Source organism: Sarcophilus harrisii, chromosome 1, assembly GCF_902635505.1.
Source record: "Sarcophilus harrisii chromosome 1, mSarHar1.11, whole genome shotgun sequence".
Classification (NCBI taxonomy): Eukaryota; Metazoa; Chordata; class Mammalia; order Dasyuromorphia; family Dasyuridae; genus Sarcophilus; species Sarcophilus harrisii.
Window position 1 is genome coordinate 470,962,696 of NC_045426.1, and position 17,673 is coordinate 470,980,368.

Here is a 17,673-nt window from a genome sequence, read left to right on the forward strand (position 1 = left end):
CATATATATGTATATATAGTTGCTAATTGCAAAAGTGGAAAAATAGAATATCACATTTTCATGCAAATAAGTGATGTAAAATAATGACTGTGAGTAGGAAAACTGCCTGAACTGTTTAAAAAAAAATAACAGCTGCCTTGGTCAACACTAAGACTGAGAAAAATAGAGGAATGATCACAGCTGCGTTGCATTGTGATTATGTTTAAGGGCATCATTTAAGGAAGAGTAGGGTTATTGCTTCCCAGGAGATCAACTGTATTAGCTGGTTTTTGTGTCTTTAGGCAATTTGGGTCATAGGCAGAGTTGGACTCAGGTGGGCCTAAAATGGGCTTAAAAAGATTACAGCAACAATGCTTGAATTTCCTGTAGAGAAATTGCCTTGATATGGATCTCTTCTCTGGTGAGCTACTGATCAATAGGGAGGTAGCCAAAGGTGTATTCTTTCTCTCGGTGTCAGGTGTTCTGTGACTACACTTGAAGTTATTCCTGGGTGGCAAGCAATTGATTTTCCAATAAAGCCTAGTCTGTAATGAAGATGCCAGCCCTGGCTGCTTTTCTTATGTTCTGTTGGTTCCATCCTTTCCCCCCAGAATATGTTTGACAGATTAAACAGAAGGTGCTACTGACGTAAGATGGATACCTATCCTCTTTCCTCTGTCATTTTGGAGAGTCCAGAGCAGGTGGTTCACAGGTGAAGCAAGCAAGTGCAGAATTTGCAGGCTCACACTGACAGGCCTATATTTCAGCAAAGCCTTTCCATGCTATTGATGTGTGTCTTATTCCATTGCTGCCTGAGGACAAGACAGCATCCCCACCTGTCTCTAAATGCCTTTGTTAGACACTGACTCTTTTTGGTCAGTATGAACTAGTATTTAAAATGCAGCATTTTAGTTTTGTGACAAATCATCTGCAGGTGGTATTTGTGATGAGGAAATTGGTAGAGATCACTTTAGAATCGGATGATAAAGAAAAGCTATTTCCTTTCTAGGGAGTTGTTAGCAGTTCCAGGAAGGTTTCTGGCTATTTGGGGGCATCCACATCATAAACAGGAGATCATGCAGGGATTATTATTATTACTATTATCTTTTATCCACAAATTTTGCAACCCTTCTTGAACCTAGGGAGATAGGAAATTGCTAGAAATATTTCATAAGGGACAAAGTAACCACCTATCAGGAGTCCTATATGTAAAAAAAAAAAAAGAAATAGTAGTTTTGGTTGATAAGACTGTTCAATTAAATGACCACTTATAAAATAGAGAGATGGCACTTAATATTTCCAAATTTGGGGCCTTTAAGATGGCTAGAGAATTCTGAGTGATTAAAGCTGTGGGGTCAGAGATTGTAGAGATTCTATACTAACATATTAGAAGCACACTGTATATCCTTTTAATGTGTACTCCCATTTGTCTAGCTCAGCAATGGTAATATATCCAAGATAAGAAGTAGTTCGGAGGACCCCTTAGTAAGGCAAAGAAACTCAAAAAAGTGGTCAAGGAGAAAGGACTATATGCTGTTTAATAAAATCCTGTCACCTTGTTTAGCATTAAAGGTAACAACTTTTCCAGGGAAAGAAGCTATCCTTTGACATGGAAAAATTGTTGAGCATAAGAAATTTTCACTTGTGCTTTTGCTCTTGGAATGTTTGCCTGTGACAGGACCCAAAAGGAATTTCATAGGCACACACCCTGATGCAGTCTCTGTTTTTGGTAAATTATATAGTATATAGCAAAGACAAATATGTAGCCAACAGGCTACATGAGACCTATACTACTCCTGAGGGTGTAGTGAATAAGATTAAAAATGTATACCTATCTTATTTTTAATGTGTTGATGTAAACATATTGTTTTTTAAGTCAACATGCAGTACATCGGGATCCTTATATATAGAGTTTAAGGGACACCATTTTCATTTAAGTTTGATTCCACTGGCATATCCCTTAGTCATGGAGAGTGTTTTACACTTCAGAAGTTCATCTTGTATTAGGTGGTAACAGCTGAAGTAAGTTCCATGATGTCAGACCTGGAGCTTCTCCAGTTGCTATCTATCATTTGATTCCCAGATGTTTAAGAAAAATAGAGGAGGTGAGCAATTCATCCGAGACACTAGCATAGGGGTTGGCAATAGGGTGAGGAGTTGAGGAGGGAACCACTCCAGACATGATTTCAACAGCATTAGCTCTGTTATGCTCAGCTCCAGCTTCCCCTAGTTCCCCAGCTTCCCCCTGTTCCCCAGCTCCCCTTCCTCAATCCAGGCAGGCTACTTTTATTTAAATATAGACAAAAGTAGTTCCTCTCCAAAGCATTTTCAAAAATACACTTGTGTAGAAGCAGCAAGGTCACTTACATAAGTTTTAGGATTACATCAGTGTTAGTCTATATCTGGGATCCTTGAGGCCTAATGTATGCTATGTTCCTACACATGAGATCAAAATAAAACTGAGGAGAGTACTAAGACGTGAAGGATCAACTTAGTGGTATGGAATAATTGCCACTAGAGAAAGTTACTATAAAAAACAAGTGATAATAAGGATGTTGACAACTGTCAAATATTCCAAAGAGCAGAAGAAGGATGTCCATGACCTTACTTTGGGAGCTCATTTCGCCTAGGTATGTATAAGAAGGTCAAATCACATCTCACTTCATAAAGAAAAGGGAAAAAAGAGAGGACTTCTAAAATAGGTTGTTTTATTAAAGAAAAATTCAGAACCATGACTAAGGGTAGCACTTAGCCTACTCAGTGCTAAGGCTGGGGGAAGCAGCAGAATAGGCCTTTGTGAAAGCTTGTGAATGTAGTATTGGCCAGGAAATTTAAGGATTTCCTATGGAGACATTTTGAATGGAGACTGCCTAGGGAAGACTATGTCTCCATGTGCCATCCTTAGGTATGCCTGTGGTGATACTCAGTACTATCCTCGTAGTGGCAGGGGTTCAATTTTCCAGCAGGGACCACATCTGTGGTCCTTTAGAGATAGCCCCAGCCACATTCCATACCATGGTATTTATTTCAAGACTCCAACCTGTCCTTTCAAGGGCATGTTAGACTGCTCCGACATAAAAATCTATAATACACTTGCCAGCCTAAATAGATATTTGGAGTTCTTTGAATAGATTAAAAGCAACTTGGAAAGAGAAATTGCTTTTAGGAATAAAATTACTTAGAAAACAGCAAGATACAAATTTAGTGTTCCTGGAAAAATGAAGTATGTGTGTGTTCAGTGGGAATAATTTTGCCCCCTTAAATGCCGATTTGAACAATTCCCTCATTTCAGATCAATGATGAAGAGATGAGGGTATTTTCTACTTCTTATGCTCATTTAATGGACAATAGATTATGTGTGAGAACACTGGTCAGGCAGCAATCAAGGGTGACTACATTAATGAGTGAAATTATTCTGATTTTGATTCATTTGAATAGGTGTTCTTAGTTTTTTTTTTTTTTAACTGACCTTTGAAAAATGCTTCTGCAATTCTCTTTATATTTGTAGCTCCTTGGGAGGGATACTGAGCACGAACAGAAACTCTATTTGGATGTCAATCACCTTGCAATCAAATAAGGATAAAGGAGTTTCCCTGAAAATATATTTCATGGCTACATGAGACATTTTACTCTGAATGAGCCTCTTGAAGTTCCAGGAAGCTGTAAGAGAAATCCAAGGCTTTCCAAGTTTATTTCAACTACAAAGGCATACTCTTGACCACTTTACATTTTGGAGTCTACACTCATTTTACAAATCATCCTGATATGCTTATTTTTGGACTTTGGACTAGTCTCTTAGCTTTGTGGACTTTGAACCAATCTCCCCCTTCATTTCTTTAAATGCCTCCATTCTCTTACCCCAAGATAGTTCTTCTGATAAGCTCTGTCCATTTAGTCAATAAGCAATTATTAACTGTCTTCCATGTGCCAAGAATGATGCTAAGCACTGGGGATACCAAAAAAAAAAAAAAAAAAAAAAAAAAGGCAAAAGACAGTTCTTGCCCCATATCTGCATATGGTAATTGTTGTTTGTAGAACATGACAGGAAGCTGATGCCATGATATGCAGTGTATTGGATATAAGTGATGGAGAATTGTGCAAAGTCACCTGCCTCATTTTCCACTCCAGAGCCATCTGGATCTGGCAAGATATAGATCAAGACAACTGGAGATGGCCCTGGTTGAAATGGGAGACCTTGTTTTAAGTTTCAGATAAATGAAACTGGGAGTTTCTGGCCAATCTTAGTCATTCAGAATCCAAACAATGATCAAATGGAGCTTGGCCTAGGACCTATTGGTGGCCAATGGGAATCAGATTGGTTTTGTTTTAAGGCATGATCCTTAAGAAAAAAATCTAGGCAGTCCATTATAGGACCACAGGTTCTAAGGTATAGGAGCAATCATTTAGCATAAGCAAGATATATTGCTGTTTGATTTTTGACTCCTCCTGATTGGACCCCCATCAGTTTCTTTTTACCTAGATTAAGATATAGATGTTTTAGACCTGTGATTTCATTGGTACAAAGAACTCTGGGATGAGAAAATTCCTTCTATCAGTGCAATTTGTCAATTTCTCTTCAAATTATAAATGATTTGCCCAGGGTTACAAAGCTGATATGTGTCAGAACCCAAGCTGTTTTGCTATTGAGATCATTTATCTATTGCTTTTCTATTAACTCAAATTAATTCCTTGTTTTGAAAATATCCTTGAGATATGACAAAATGGTTGATTGGTACTTAGCAATGAAAGAGTTAAGGGAGAGACTTATGAATCTGTATACCACTTAATTTTTGGAGTTTTATAGTAGTATATAAGTATTTTAGAGATCTTTGATTTCAGAATTGAAGATATTTTCTTCATTTTCTGTAAACTAAGTCATAGGCCTCAGGGAATTGCTTAGAGAAAAAAAATGCATCTCCTTATGTCCCATTTGTTGATGAGCTACTCTGAACTTATGCTGGTTTTTACAAACAAACATAGATATTTTTATCAGACCTATACGTAAGACCCCTTTAATAGGGTAAGATGTATTAGAACTTGTTCTTCTTCAGTATAACAACAGAAAATCCAGATTCTCCTCCACACCATAGTAAAGCATCGAGAGGCCTCTGGGAAGATGATCAAGTAATAATTCTATTTTTCAAAGGGCTAAGTTCAAGCCCGTTTTCAGGGCTGACCTTTTAAATGAAACCTTTCTATATTCCCCATGTGTGTTAACGCCTTTCTTCTGAATGTCCTTATTTTTTTAAACTATTTTGTATTTATTTATTTGTTGTATTTATCAAATGAGATATTATTTGTAAAGTGCTTAATATAGTGACTAATACATAGTAGATGCTATATAAATGTTAGCCATTAGCTATATTCACTTTAGAATTATCCTTTATGTATTTAAATACATATATGTATACACATATATGTGCGCTGTTATTTTAGTCATTTTTTATGATCCCATTTGCCATTCCCTTCTCTATCTCATTTTACAGATGAGGGAATTGAGGTAAAAAGGATTAAATGACTTGCCTAGGATCACACAGCTAGTAAGTGTCTGAGGCCAGACTTGCATTCAATTTCCAGAAGTCCAGTGGCAAAAGTTTTAAAAGCCCTGTTTTAGAGTAGGGCAGAATGCCTAATCACTAGGGTGAATGTAGCACTTCTCATGGCCCCTTTCAGTAAATTAGGTAGTGTAATTGCTAGCAACTTTACCTGGTGATTAAATAGGTATTTCAGTGTTGCTAATTGTAGTGATGTGTCCATAGTCAATTGCCAAAGAAGCAAATTAGGGAAACATTTTTTTAATGGCTGCTGAGCATTTAAACACATTTTTTGAGATGAGTTCTAGCCTAAGTGATCTTTTCAATGTCTGTGCTATCCTCATTCCTGTCCCCACCCATCACTGAGCAGTTTTCTACATACAGTAGTGCTCAATAAATGCCTGGTCAATGAACAAGTAAAACACGAATAGCCATTAGAAACTTGTCATTTAAAAGAGAAGAATATGTGGGAGCATCTACACAGTTTGGATATTTTTATTTTAAAATCCAGTTTAGTAAACCAAATGATGACGCATGGCATTTAGGCAGACCTCAGGGCTTCTGTTTAACCATGAGGCATAGTCACAGCATATCATTTACTCATTTTAATTGAAAATTAGCTACTATGAAATTGTGGCTCTTCTGGAAAACTGGGCTCTAGGGAAAAGATAATGAGATGCACTGGGTTTAAAAGGAAACTGGACTGAGTTGTTATGTGTGGCAAAATTTCCTATTTTTATTGAATCTCTTCGGCATTTCTTAACACACAATTTCCCCCTTTCAAAGCTGTACTTTCAAGTTGGAAAGTACATGAATAATAACAATAGTAACATATTTATGGATTTTTCATTTGAATATAAGCTCTTTGGGAGTAGGGACTAATTTTTTCCCATATTCTCAATATCTAGCATAGTACTTAGCACACAGTAGGTGCTTAACAAATGTGCTGAATTGAATTTTCCTATTTAAATCCAACAATCATTTATTAAGTGTTTTCTATATAGAGTATTGTAGTAGGAACTATCAAGGGCACAGTAATGAATCCAGATTTTTAAATAGTTAACACACGAATTATATGTCCTCATCTTTAAAAAAGAGAAAAGGTTATGATAAATTCAAAAGAGCTAAAATAGAGTCAAATGTACATAGTAACCCAAGAAAAATGTAAAATAATGTTGTTATGGGTATTTGGAAGATTAAAAGATCAAATTTGGCTGCAAATTGGAAAAGCGCTGGTGAAATAATTGAAATAGAAATCTAAGCTGAGCCTAAAAGCACAGGGTAAGATTTCACCCTGTAAAGACTGGAGGAGTGAAGTGGGTGTGGTATTCCAGATGGAAAGAATACTATGAACAAAGGGGTTAGATTACTTAAAATGAGGCTTACATTTGGGAAAGAGAATAATTCAATTTGACTGTGTGTGTGTGTGTGTGTGTGTGTGTGTGTGTGTAGATCATGTCTAAAGAGACTAGAAAAGTCAGTTAGATACAAAATATGGTGGATCTTAAATGCTAGACTCAAGGACTGAAGGAATAAAGCACTTAAGTGTGTGTCAGGCACTATGCTAAGCACTTCACAAATAACTCATTTATCCCTAAAAAAACCCCTAGGAATAGGTGTTTTTATTATCCCCATTTAATAATCCAGAAAACAGAAGCAAACAGAGGCTAAATGATTTGCCCAGGGTCATATAGCTAGTATCTGATTTAAACTCAGATTTTCTTGATTCCAGACCCCTAACTCTATTGTGCCAATTAGTAAAGAATTTTGACTTAAGTCAGTGTAGGCAATGGGAAATTTGAATTGTCTATAGCACATTCAGTGCTATTATATGGCAACAATTATGCATTGTTGATTTTCTTGTTAAAGAGAAGACAAAGACTAGATTTAGAAATCTGGAAGTCATTTGCATGAAGATAATAATGAAACTTATGAGTTTCATAATGAAACTGAAGAGAACACCATGTGAAAGAATATTGAGAGAAAATGGTAGTGGGCATAAGACAGTGTCTTCTGGGAATACTTATCCATCATCTGGATAATTATCTGACAGAAGAGATTAAGAAGTAGGAGGATTAAGAGAGTTATATTACAAAACCCCCCAAATTGTGAATGCTACACATTTGAAATGTTTCATGCACTTTCATATGCTATTACTGTATTTCTTATTAGTTTTATTTAATTTTCACTTTCTTTCATGAGATCTCTCATGATAGGGGGAATAATCTACAAATGTTCATAATATAAAGAAAATGAAGATACAAATGTAAAGGAGGTAAATATAAAAAAATGACAAGAACAGAGAAAAGGTTATCAAATTTGTTAGTTAATAGATAAGTTTGAAGAGAACAGATAACTTTGGAAGTTTTGAACCAGGATGATTAGAAAAAGGATGGCACCATTTATAGAACTGGGAAATCAAAAACAAGAATACATTTGGGGGAGCAGTGGGGTGGGAGTCATAATAGCTGATATGATGTATTAGGTTGTGGATTTTTGGAGTGTAAGGTGCTGGTAAAATATGTAGACAGAGAATGTAAGTAGGTAATTGGAAATTCAAGATTAAATTTTAGAGTAGGGATTATAATAGGAAGTATAGTTGGGAGAATTGTCCAGCTAGAAACAATCATTCAAACTGTAGGGGTGGTATGTAAGATTTTCAAGTAGGGGATTTGTATAGCAAGGAAGAAAGGATGAGGATAATACTTTGAATTAGGACTATGTTTAGAGAACAAGAGGAAAAAGTGGGGCCATTGTATGTAATATAGGCAGAATTGCTGCTATAAAGGGAGTGCCAGAAGAATATAATGTCAAGAATGAATGAATTGTACAATGTTTCCAGGAATATGACAATCGAGAAAAAGTCATTGGATTTAACAATTGGGATGCCATTGACCTTGAAGAAGGCTACTTTAGAGATTTCCCAGACAAAAAAAAAAGACTGTGATAGATTAGAAAGGAGTGAATGGTGAGGAAATGAAAGCAGTGAGTATTGTAATCATACATTGAAGTAGAGAAATCAGATAGTCACTTGAGGGAATAAGAGACTCCCTCTCTTCCAGGTGAGGAAAGTTAGAGATAATTAAACAGACTCAGAGGAATAAGGAAAGAAGCCAGTGGAGCACAAGAGATTGATAATGAAAGACAGAAAAAGCATAATTGATGGAACAGGATGAGAGGGGATTTATTTTTTATAGAATCATAGAATTTCACAGTGGGAAGGGACTTCAGAGCCCAATATGTGCCTCAACAGGAATATTAAGGAATACCATCCTTAACAAATTGCCATACAGTCTCTGCTTGTATGTTATCATTGAGGGGGGACCAGTTATCTCCCAAGGAATCTTAATATTAATAACTGACATTTATATAGAGCTTAAAGTTTTCAAAGTGTTGTACATCTCTTACCACATTTAATACTTTTTGCACAGTTTCAGGGACTGGAATATTTTTCCTTGTAGCAAGCTTAAATCTCCTTCAACAGATCCTCATGTGGGAACTCCCTCATCATCCGTTATGATGGTTGCCTCTTTGATGTTCTTGAGCTTTCAGAGACCCTCCTGAAATCTGATCTTCCAAACTGAGTATTGGCCTCCAAATGTATTCTGAACTGGGGTCAATGGTATAGCACAGTGGGACTCTCCATCAGAAAATAAACATTTATCAAGCATTGTGTGCCAAGCACTGACTGTGCTATAAGTAGGTTTTGCTGAGTGCTAGAGATACAAAGAAAAAACAAAAGTAGTCCCTGGCTTCATGAGGCTTATATTTTAATATTTGGCACCACATTCTAGACTTTTGAGATCTTTTTGGATCCTGACTCATTATCCAAGTTTTCAGCTATCTCTCCTAATATAATTTCCTCTTCAAATTTGATATTTTATTTACTCTTTCATTTAAGTCATTTGATAATTATATTAAACAGAACAGGGTCAAGGACAGATTCTGGGATACTCATTTAAAGAAATTCATACTATTTACTATTGAAATATTAATGACTTTAATGACTATCTCAGTGGGTCCACTTATTCAGTCAATCCTGTACCTGCTTTTCTGTTCTATGATTTAGCTTATATCCCTACATCTTATTCATGAGGCTAGCATTAAAAACGTCAAAAATTTCTGAAATCTAGCTATTCTATGTCTATGGCAATATCTATAATGAGAAATGTGCCCAGGAAAGAGAGATTTGAGAGGTAGGGATGGAGAAGGGTGCCTACCATTTGGCAACTTCTTATTTTTAACTATTTATCCTTATGTACTAGCTGCTAAGTTTTTTTTTTTTTGTTTGTTTGTTTTTGTTTCTATGGTGCTAAATAATTGTATGTATTATCAGAATCCCCTAAGTTTTGCACCCTGGGACAAAGTCCAATTGCCCCATTTTAGTTATAGAATGTCTGTCTATAGCATGTTTCTAACCCACTTGTCTTGTAACACTATTAAAAAAGGAAATGAGATTAATGAGATTAATGTGATATGACCTACACTTGATGGAGCCATGCTACTTTTGTAGTGAATCTATGTTAATAAATAAAGCTTTCCTCATATTTCTTTCCTTAAATTAGTTCCTGCTTAGAGGACCATTGATCAAACATGGTTTTAAGAAAATTAATACAAACAAAATATATTATGTCAATAATTGGCTTAGTTATTCACTTTCGCAGTGGCTATCTGGTCTATGAAGACTCTGTTAACTGATGAAAAACCTTGTGATGAATTGCACCAATTATTATTTTGTTGTAGTTATTAAGAAAACAGCAGGTCTTTGCCACATTAATTTATATTTGCATAATGACACAATATGTAGGTATTACTCTAGGTATATTGTTAGGAACATGGGGTTAGAGATGTGATTTGCACCTCCTCTCCAAAAGAATGAAAGCATAACAAAAGCTAAGATAGATTTGTATAATAGCACTGACAAAGGTTTAGTCTCTTTAGAGGAAAATTTAGAGGAAAATGGGGCTTCTGGATGAAAATTTTTGCTGAATAAAAATAGAAGCTTTGGGGGAGACTTGTGAATTAGTAAAAAGACCAAGGGTAACAGTTTTGAAATCTTGAAACATTTGAAAGTAATGATGAAATTAGAATTAATATTTGATCATTTTTCCTTTTCTTTCTCTACCTCCTCCCCTCCAAACCTCCCCCCCTTGCTTCCAGGGACTTGCGGTTTAACAGAATACGAGAAATTCCATCTGGCTCCTTTAAGAAACTCAAGAATTTGAACACCTTGTAAGTATCAATAGCTTATCTGTAGAATTTTATGTGTGGACAGTACAGTGTTCATTATATATATATGTATGTGTGTGTGTGTTTATGTGTATATATATATATATATGTATATATATATATATATATATTAGTTTTTCTGATTACATATATAAGATGTGTTATTATTTCCTATAAGGGATCCTTAATTTCATAAACAAAAGGAAAATTTATTTGCTGAGGAAAAAAAAAAACTTCACTTGAGATTATAAAGAGCTATTTCAGTTCTAGATTTCAGCTTCCATGGGAAATTAATCTTGACAATAATGAAAAACAAGTTAAATATAGGCTAATGGATAACATAATAGGGTGACATTTACCCTAGGATAATAACTAGCAAAATTCTGCCTTTTTCCCCATACCCACTTTCCCCCACCTTTTTTTTTTATCTGAATGTGGAATAGTTAGAGTCCCATTTTCTCAGAAAGCATATATATTCTTGAGTCATCAATCAGAGATAAGACCTAGGTTAGAGGATGCCAGGAAGTAAACAAGAGAGGAAACTTCCCTGCCCTCTCCCCCGCCACCTCTTTCATTAGGTAGTTGATCTCTCCATTACTACATTTAGGAATCTATAAACTGCAAAACGGAAAACACAAATTGCATGAAACCCAAAAGAACAGAAAGTCGTGTTATAGTAAGGAAACTTCATATCATTTTCATTTCCTACAGCACTACCTGATCTTGTCCCATTCCCTGATTTGGGAGTTTGAAGAATTGGTGGATAGCGAAATAGCATGTGGCAAAGATCTGGAACTCTAGACTCTGAAAACCAGAGTTTGCTCTTGGTTCTCGCTAATGAGAAGACTCATTGGGTCATCCTTCTGAACCTACAGACTGATTGACTGTACTACTTTGTCTTTGTCTCTCAGATACTTGGATATCCCTAAATGAAAAATACCAAAGACAAGATAATATGATTAATTCTTGAAGCTTATTTATTTAATACTTAATGGCTTATTTATTTACAAACCATTAGAAACTATTCTTTACTTTTTGGAATGAATTCCCAGAAAATCCACTTTACATTCATTGTATGTCTTTGTTAACCACCCTGTGTCAGGAAGCAATTCCTCTCTCTTTCTCTCCTGTCCTTCCTTCTTTCCTTCCAAGGGTGATGAAGGATGTTATGGAGGGGGGAGTACAGTGCAATTATGTTTTCTTCCAGGTTAGCAATGCTTGGCATCTTCAGGGACAGCACTGTAAAATACTTAGTAGTCTTAACTCCAGGAGGGAAACAAAATGGGTTTTAGTTTGGTCCAACCTTTCATTTTATAGGGGAGGAAATTGAGGTAAAGTGATTATGTATACCTGTTGAACCTAACTAGAAACCCTTGAAGCTTTTGACTGTTATTTTAATTTTTGCCTATAGCATGTGACCTTTCTATCCTGAGTTAGGGTTTATGCTAGATTACATGACTTTCTGTTACCTTATACTCTTTTGGCCTCAATTGGGTCATTTTGAAAATAAAGAAGATCAATTAGATCATCTCAAATGTTTCTAACATCTCAAATATTCTAGGATTATAAATTCTATAGTTCTCTTTAATTCTGTCTCCAATATAGGGTCAGGGAAATTTTTCTATAAAATCAAAAGATAAAGAAAAAAATTAGCTTATATAGCACACAGGTTTTTTTTTTTTTTTAATCTGGAGTCTATTAACTAGTTTTCTTTTAATATTTTGAGAACTATATTTCAAAGTAGTTATTTCCTTGATAAGCCTATATATAATATTTTATATATTTATAAACAGTAATTGAGAAGTGTCTCAAGGCCTGATTGTTAAAGAGGTCCATGACACAGAAAACATTAAGAAAGCTTGTTCTAAGTGAAATAAAAATAACTTTCTAATTAAACTGTCTTTGTTGATGATTCCTCATTGTAATTATTTTGGATATCATTTGTTGTTGTTCAGTTGCTTCAGTCATGTCTAACTTCTTGTGACACCATTTGAGGCTTACAGGGCTAAATGACTTGCCCATGGTCACACAGATAGTGTCTGAGGCCAAATTTGAACTCAGGTCTTCCTCATTCCAGGTCTGGTGCTCCATTCCCTGCACCATTTAGCTGACAATTTGGATATCATACCAATCTGTTAACACAGAAATAATATGACATATTATCAAAAATGAATGAATGAAAAGTGTTGATATAATTGGTTAAAATGATAAACTTCACTTCTTGTTTCAAAGATCTATAACCTTGAATTGTGTATACCTTTTTTGGATGTGTGTTGAAAATCTCTCTACCTTAGTGGACAGTTGAATGAGATGCTGTAGCCAAATAAAAGCCTTATGTCAGCTGGTGGTCAGATGATGCAACAGAGGTAGGACTGAAACTATCTTTATCTCCTGTCCTCTACTTAAGATCTTTTCAATTTGATAAACACTTCTAGAATTTATGTCTCTCAAGAACAAACTTTAACAGCCAATGGTTCACCTCCATGCTACAGAGGTATGAAAGTAGTTTTAGGGGAAATAAAAATTATTTTATCTTTGTAATAGTCACAGAAATTTTTGAACTAAAAAACAAATGATAAGAATTTCTCATATTTTGGCTTAAGTAGACCAGCAATAGAAACTCTCCTCTTTCTCTTTATCTCAAAAGGCTCCTTTTTACAGAATGAATGACATCAAAAGATTTCCAGGGCACAGTGGGGAGGGAAACCTCTGTTGAGGAAAATAAAAACAATATTTATTGCTGAAAAAGATCATGATTTTTTTCATCGTCATGAAAAAAATACTCTAAATTGTTATAGAATGAGAAATATGCAAATTAAAACAACTCTGAAGTACCACTACATACCTCTCAGATTGGCTAAGATGACAGGAAAAGATAATGATAAATGTTGGAGGGGATATGGTAAAAATGGGACATTAATGCATTGTTAGTAGAGTTATAAGAATTATAGGGAACATTTTGAAATTATATCCAAACGGCTATAAAAATATGCATATACTTTTGTCCAGCTAGGCAGCTGATAAGTTTATATCTCAAAGACATCCAAAAAAGGGGAAAGGACTTATTAATGCAAAAATATTTATAGCCTCTATTTTTATGGTGACTAAGAGTTGGAAATCAAAATGGAATGGTTAAATAAGCTGGGGTATATCATTTTAATGGAATATTGTTGTGCTATAACAAATGGTAAGCCAGATCATTTCAGAAAAACCTGGACTTAAATGAACTGATGATAGTGAAGTGAACAGACTCAAGGGATAATTGTATACAATAACAGCAATATTGTTTGATGAAGAATTGCGAATGACTTAGCAGTTCTCAACAATGCAATGATCCAAGACAATATCAAAGGACTAATGTCTGCTCATCATTTCTTTTAGAATGATAATATTCTATTACATTCATATATCAGAAGTTATTGAGTCATTTCCCAGTTGATGGGCATCCATTCCTTGCCAACACAAAAAGAATGCTACAAACATTTTTGAACATATGAGTTCTTTTCTGTCTTTTATCATTTCTTTGGGATACAGATCCAGTAGTCACACTGCTAGATAAAAGGGTATGCACAGTTTTATTTGACCATAGTTTCAAATTGCTCTCTACAACTGTCATAAATTCACTAACAGTACATTAGAATACCAGTACTCCCACATCCCTTCAAATTCCAATATTTTCTTTTTTTGCCATATTAGCCAATCTGATAAGAGTGAGGCAGCACCTCAGAGTTATTTAATTTGCATTTCTTTGCTCAATAGTGATTTAGAAAATTTTCCCAAATGATTATGGGTAGCTTTGATTTTTTTGCAAACTTACTGTTCATATCCTTTGACCCACTGGGGTATGATTTGTATTTGTATTTTTTTTAAAAAAATTATTATTATATTTTTATTTACAAAACATATGTATGCTTAATTTTTTCATCATTGACTCTTGCAAGACCCTCTGTTCCAAATTTTCCCTTCCCTCCCCCTACCTCCTTCCCTAGATGGCAGGTAGTCGAATGCATGTTAACTATGTTAAATTATATGTTAAATCCAATATAGGTATACATATTTATACAGTTATCTTGCTGCACAAGAAAAATCGGATTTAGAAAGAAAAAAAAAACTAAGGGGGGGGGGGAAACAAAAACGTAAGCAAACAATAACAGAAAGAGTGGAAATGCTATGTTGTGGTCTATACTCAGTTCCCATAGTCCTCTTTTGGGTGTAGATGGCTCTCTTCTTTAATGGATAATTACAGCTGGTTTGAATCATCTCATTTTTGAAGAAATCCACTTCCATCAGAATTAATCTTCATATAGTATTGTTGTTGAAGTATATAATGTTCTCCTGGTTCTGCTCATTTCACTTAGCATCAGTTCATGTAAGTCTCTCCAGGCCTCTCTGAAATCATCTGATTGGTCATTTCATACAAAACAATATTCTATAACATTCATATACCATAATTTATTCAGCCATTCTCCAATTGATGGCATCTATTCAGATTTCACTTTCTAGCCACTATAAAAAGGGTTGCCACAAACATTTTTGCACATGTGGGTCCCTTTCCCTCCTTTAAGATTTCTTTGGGATATACACCCTACGTAGTAACACTGCTGGGTCAAAGAGCATGCACAGTTTGATAACATTTTGAGCATAGTTCCAAATCGTTCTCCAGAATGGTTGGATCCATTTACAGTTCCACCAACAATGTATCAGTGTCCCAGTTTTCCCGCATCCCCTCCAACATTTGTCGTTATTTTTTCCTGTCATCTTAGCCAATCTGACAGGTGTGTAGTGGTGTTTCAGAGCTGTCTTAATTTGCATTTCTCTGATCAATAGTGATTTGGAGCACCTTTTCATATGACTAGAAATATTTTCAATTTCTTCATCTGAAAATTGTCTGTTCATATTCTTTGACCATTTAACTATTGAAGAATGGCTTGATTTCTTATAAATGTGAGTCAATTCTCTATATATTTTGGAAATGAGGCTTTGATCAGAACCTTTGAATGTAAAAATATTTCCCCAGTTTATTGCTTCCCTTCTAATTTTGTCTGCATTAGTTTTGTTTGTACAAAACCTTATTAACTTAACATAATCAAAATTTTCTATTTTATGATCAATAATGATCTCTAGTTCTTCTTTGGTCATAAATTCCTTCCTTATCCACAGGTCTGAAAGGTAAACTATCCTATGTTCTAATTTATTTATAATCTCATTCTTTATGTCTAGATTATGAACCCATTTTGATCTTATTTTGATATATGGTAATAAATGTGGGTCAATGCTTAGTTTCTGCCATACTAATTTCCAGTTTTCCCAGCAGTTTTTGTCAAATAGTGAATTCTTATCCCAAAAGCTGGGGCATTTTGGGTTTGTCAAACACTAGATTGCTATAGTTATTGACCGTTTTGTCCTGTGAATCTAACCCATTCCAACGATCAACTAGTCTATTTCTTAGCCAGTACCAAATGGTTTTGGTGACCTCTGCTTTATAATATAGTTTTAGATCAGGTATAGCTAAGTCTCCTTTATTTGATTTTTTTTTTTTTCATTAGTTCCCTTGAAATTCCTGACCTTTTATTCTTCCAGATGAATTTTATTGTTATTTTTTTCTAGGTCAGTAAAATAGTTTGTTGGGAGTTTGATTGGTATAGTACTAAATAAATAGATTAGTTTAGGTAGTATTGGCATCTTTATTATATTTGCTCAACTTTTCCAAGAGCATTTGATATTTTTCCAATTGTTTAGATCTGACTTTTTTGTGTGGACAGTGTTTTGTAGTTTTGCTTATATAGTTTCTGACTTTCCTTTGGCAGATAGCTTTTGATAATATAAAATATTTGGGAATTTATTTTAAATGGAATTTCTCTTTGTATCTTTTACTATTGGATTTTGTTGGTGTTGTATAAAAATACTGATGATTTATGTGGATTTATTTTGTATCCCGCAACTTTACTAAAGTTGTGCATTATTCTATTAGCTTTTTAGTTGATTCTCTGGGGTTCTCTAAGAATACCATCATATCATCTGTAAAGAGTGATAATTTGGTTTCCTCATTATCTACTATAATTCCTTTAATCTCTTTTTCAACTCTTATTGTCAATGTTAACATTTCTAATACAATATTGAATAGTAATGATGATAGTGGGCAACCTTGTTTCACCCCTGATCTTACTGGGAATGCTTCTAGTTTATCCCCATTACATATGATGCTTCCTGTTGGTTTAAATAGATGCTACTGACTATTTTAAGGAAAAATCAATGTATTCCTATACTCTTTAGTGTTTTTAATAGGAATAGTTGTTGGATTTTATCATATGCTTTTTCTGCATCTATTGAGATAATCATGATTTTTGTTAATTTGGTTATTCATATAGTCAATTATGATAATTGTTTTCCTAATATTGAACCAGCTCTGCATTCCTGGTATAAATCCTACTTGATCATAGTGTATTATCCTGGGGATAATTTTCTGTAACCTCTTTGCTAATATTTTATTTAAGATTTTTGTATCAATATTCATTAGTGAGATTGGTCTATAATTTTCATTCTCTGTTTTCATCCTACCTGGTTTAGGTATCAGTACCATGTCTGTGTCATAAAAGGAATTTGGTAGAAATCCTTCATCTCCTATTTTTTCAAATAGTTCAACTGGTATTGGAATTAATTGTTTTTTAAATGTTTGGTAGAATTCACAGGTAAATCCATCTGGTACTGGGGATTTTTTCTTAGGGAGTTGATTAATACCTTGTTCTATTTCTTTTTCTAAAATGACACTATTTAAGTAATTTACTTCCTCTTCTGTTAATCTGGGCAATCTATATTTTTGTAGGTATTCCTCCATTTCACTTAGGTTGTCAAATTTTTGGCATAAAGTTGGGCAAAGTAACTCCTAATTATTGCTCTAATTTCCTCTTCATTGTTGGAAAGTTCTCTCTTT

At 34.5% G+C, this 17,673-nt stretch overlaps 1 protein-coding gene across 2 annotated transcripts in view; it reads left to right on the forward strand.

Moving 5' to 3' along the window:
- The window catches only part of PXDNL (peroxidasin like), a 538,497-nt gene that overhangs the window by 164,675 nt on the left and 356,149 nt on the right, over positions 1-17,673 (forward strand). For both annotated transcript variants that reach the window (XR_004230951.1, XM_031946417.1), the window contains exon 2: positions 10,674-10,745. Coding sequence is in view for 1 of the 2 variants with exons in the window: in XM_031946417.1 (XP_031802277.1) it covers positions 10,674-10,745 (72 nt within the window). In the remaining variant the exon portion in view is untranslated. The remainder of the gene's footprint in view (positions 1-10,673; positions 10,746-17,673) is intronic.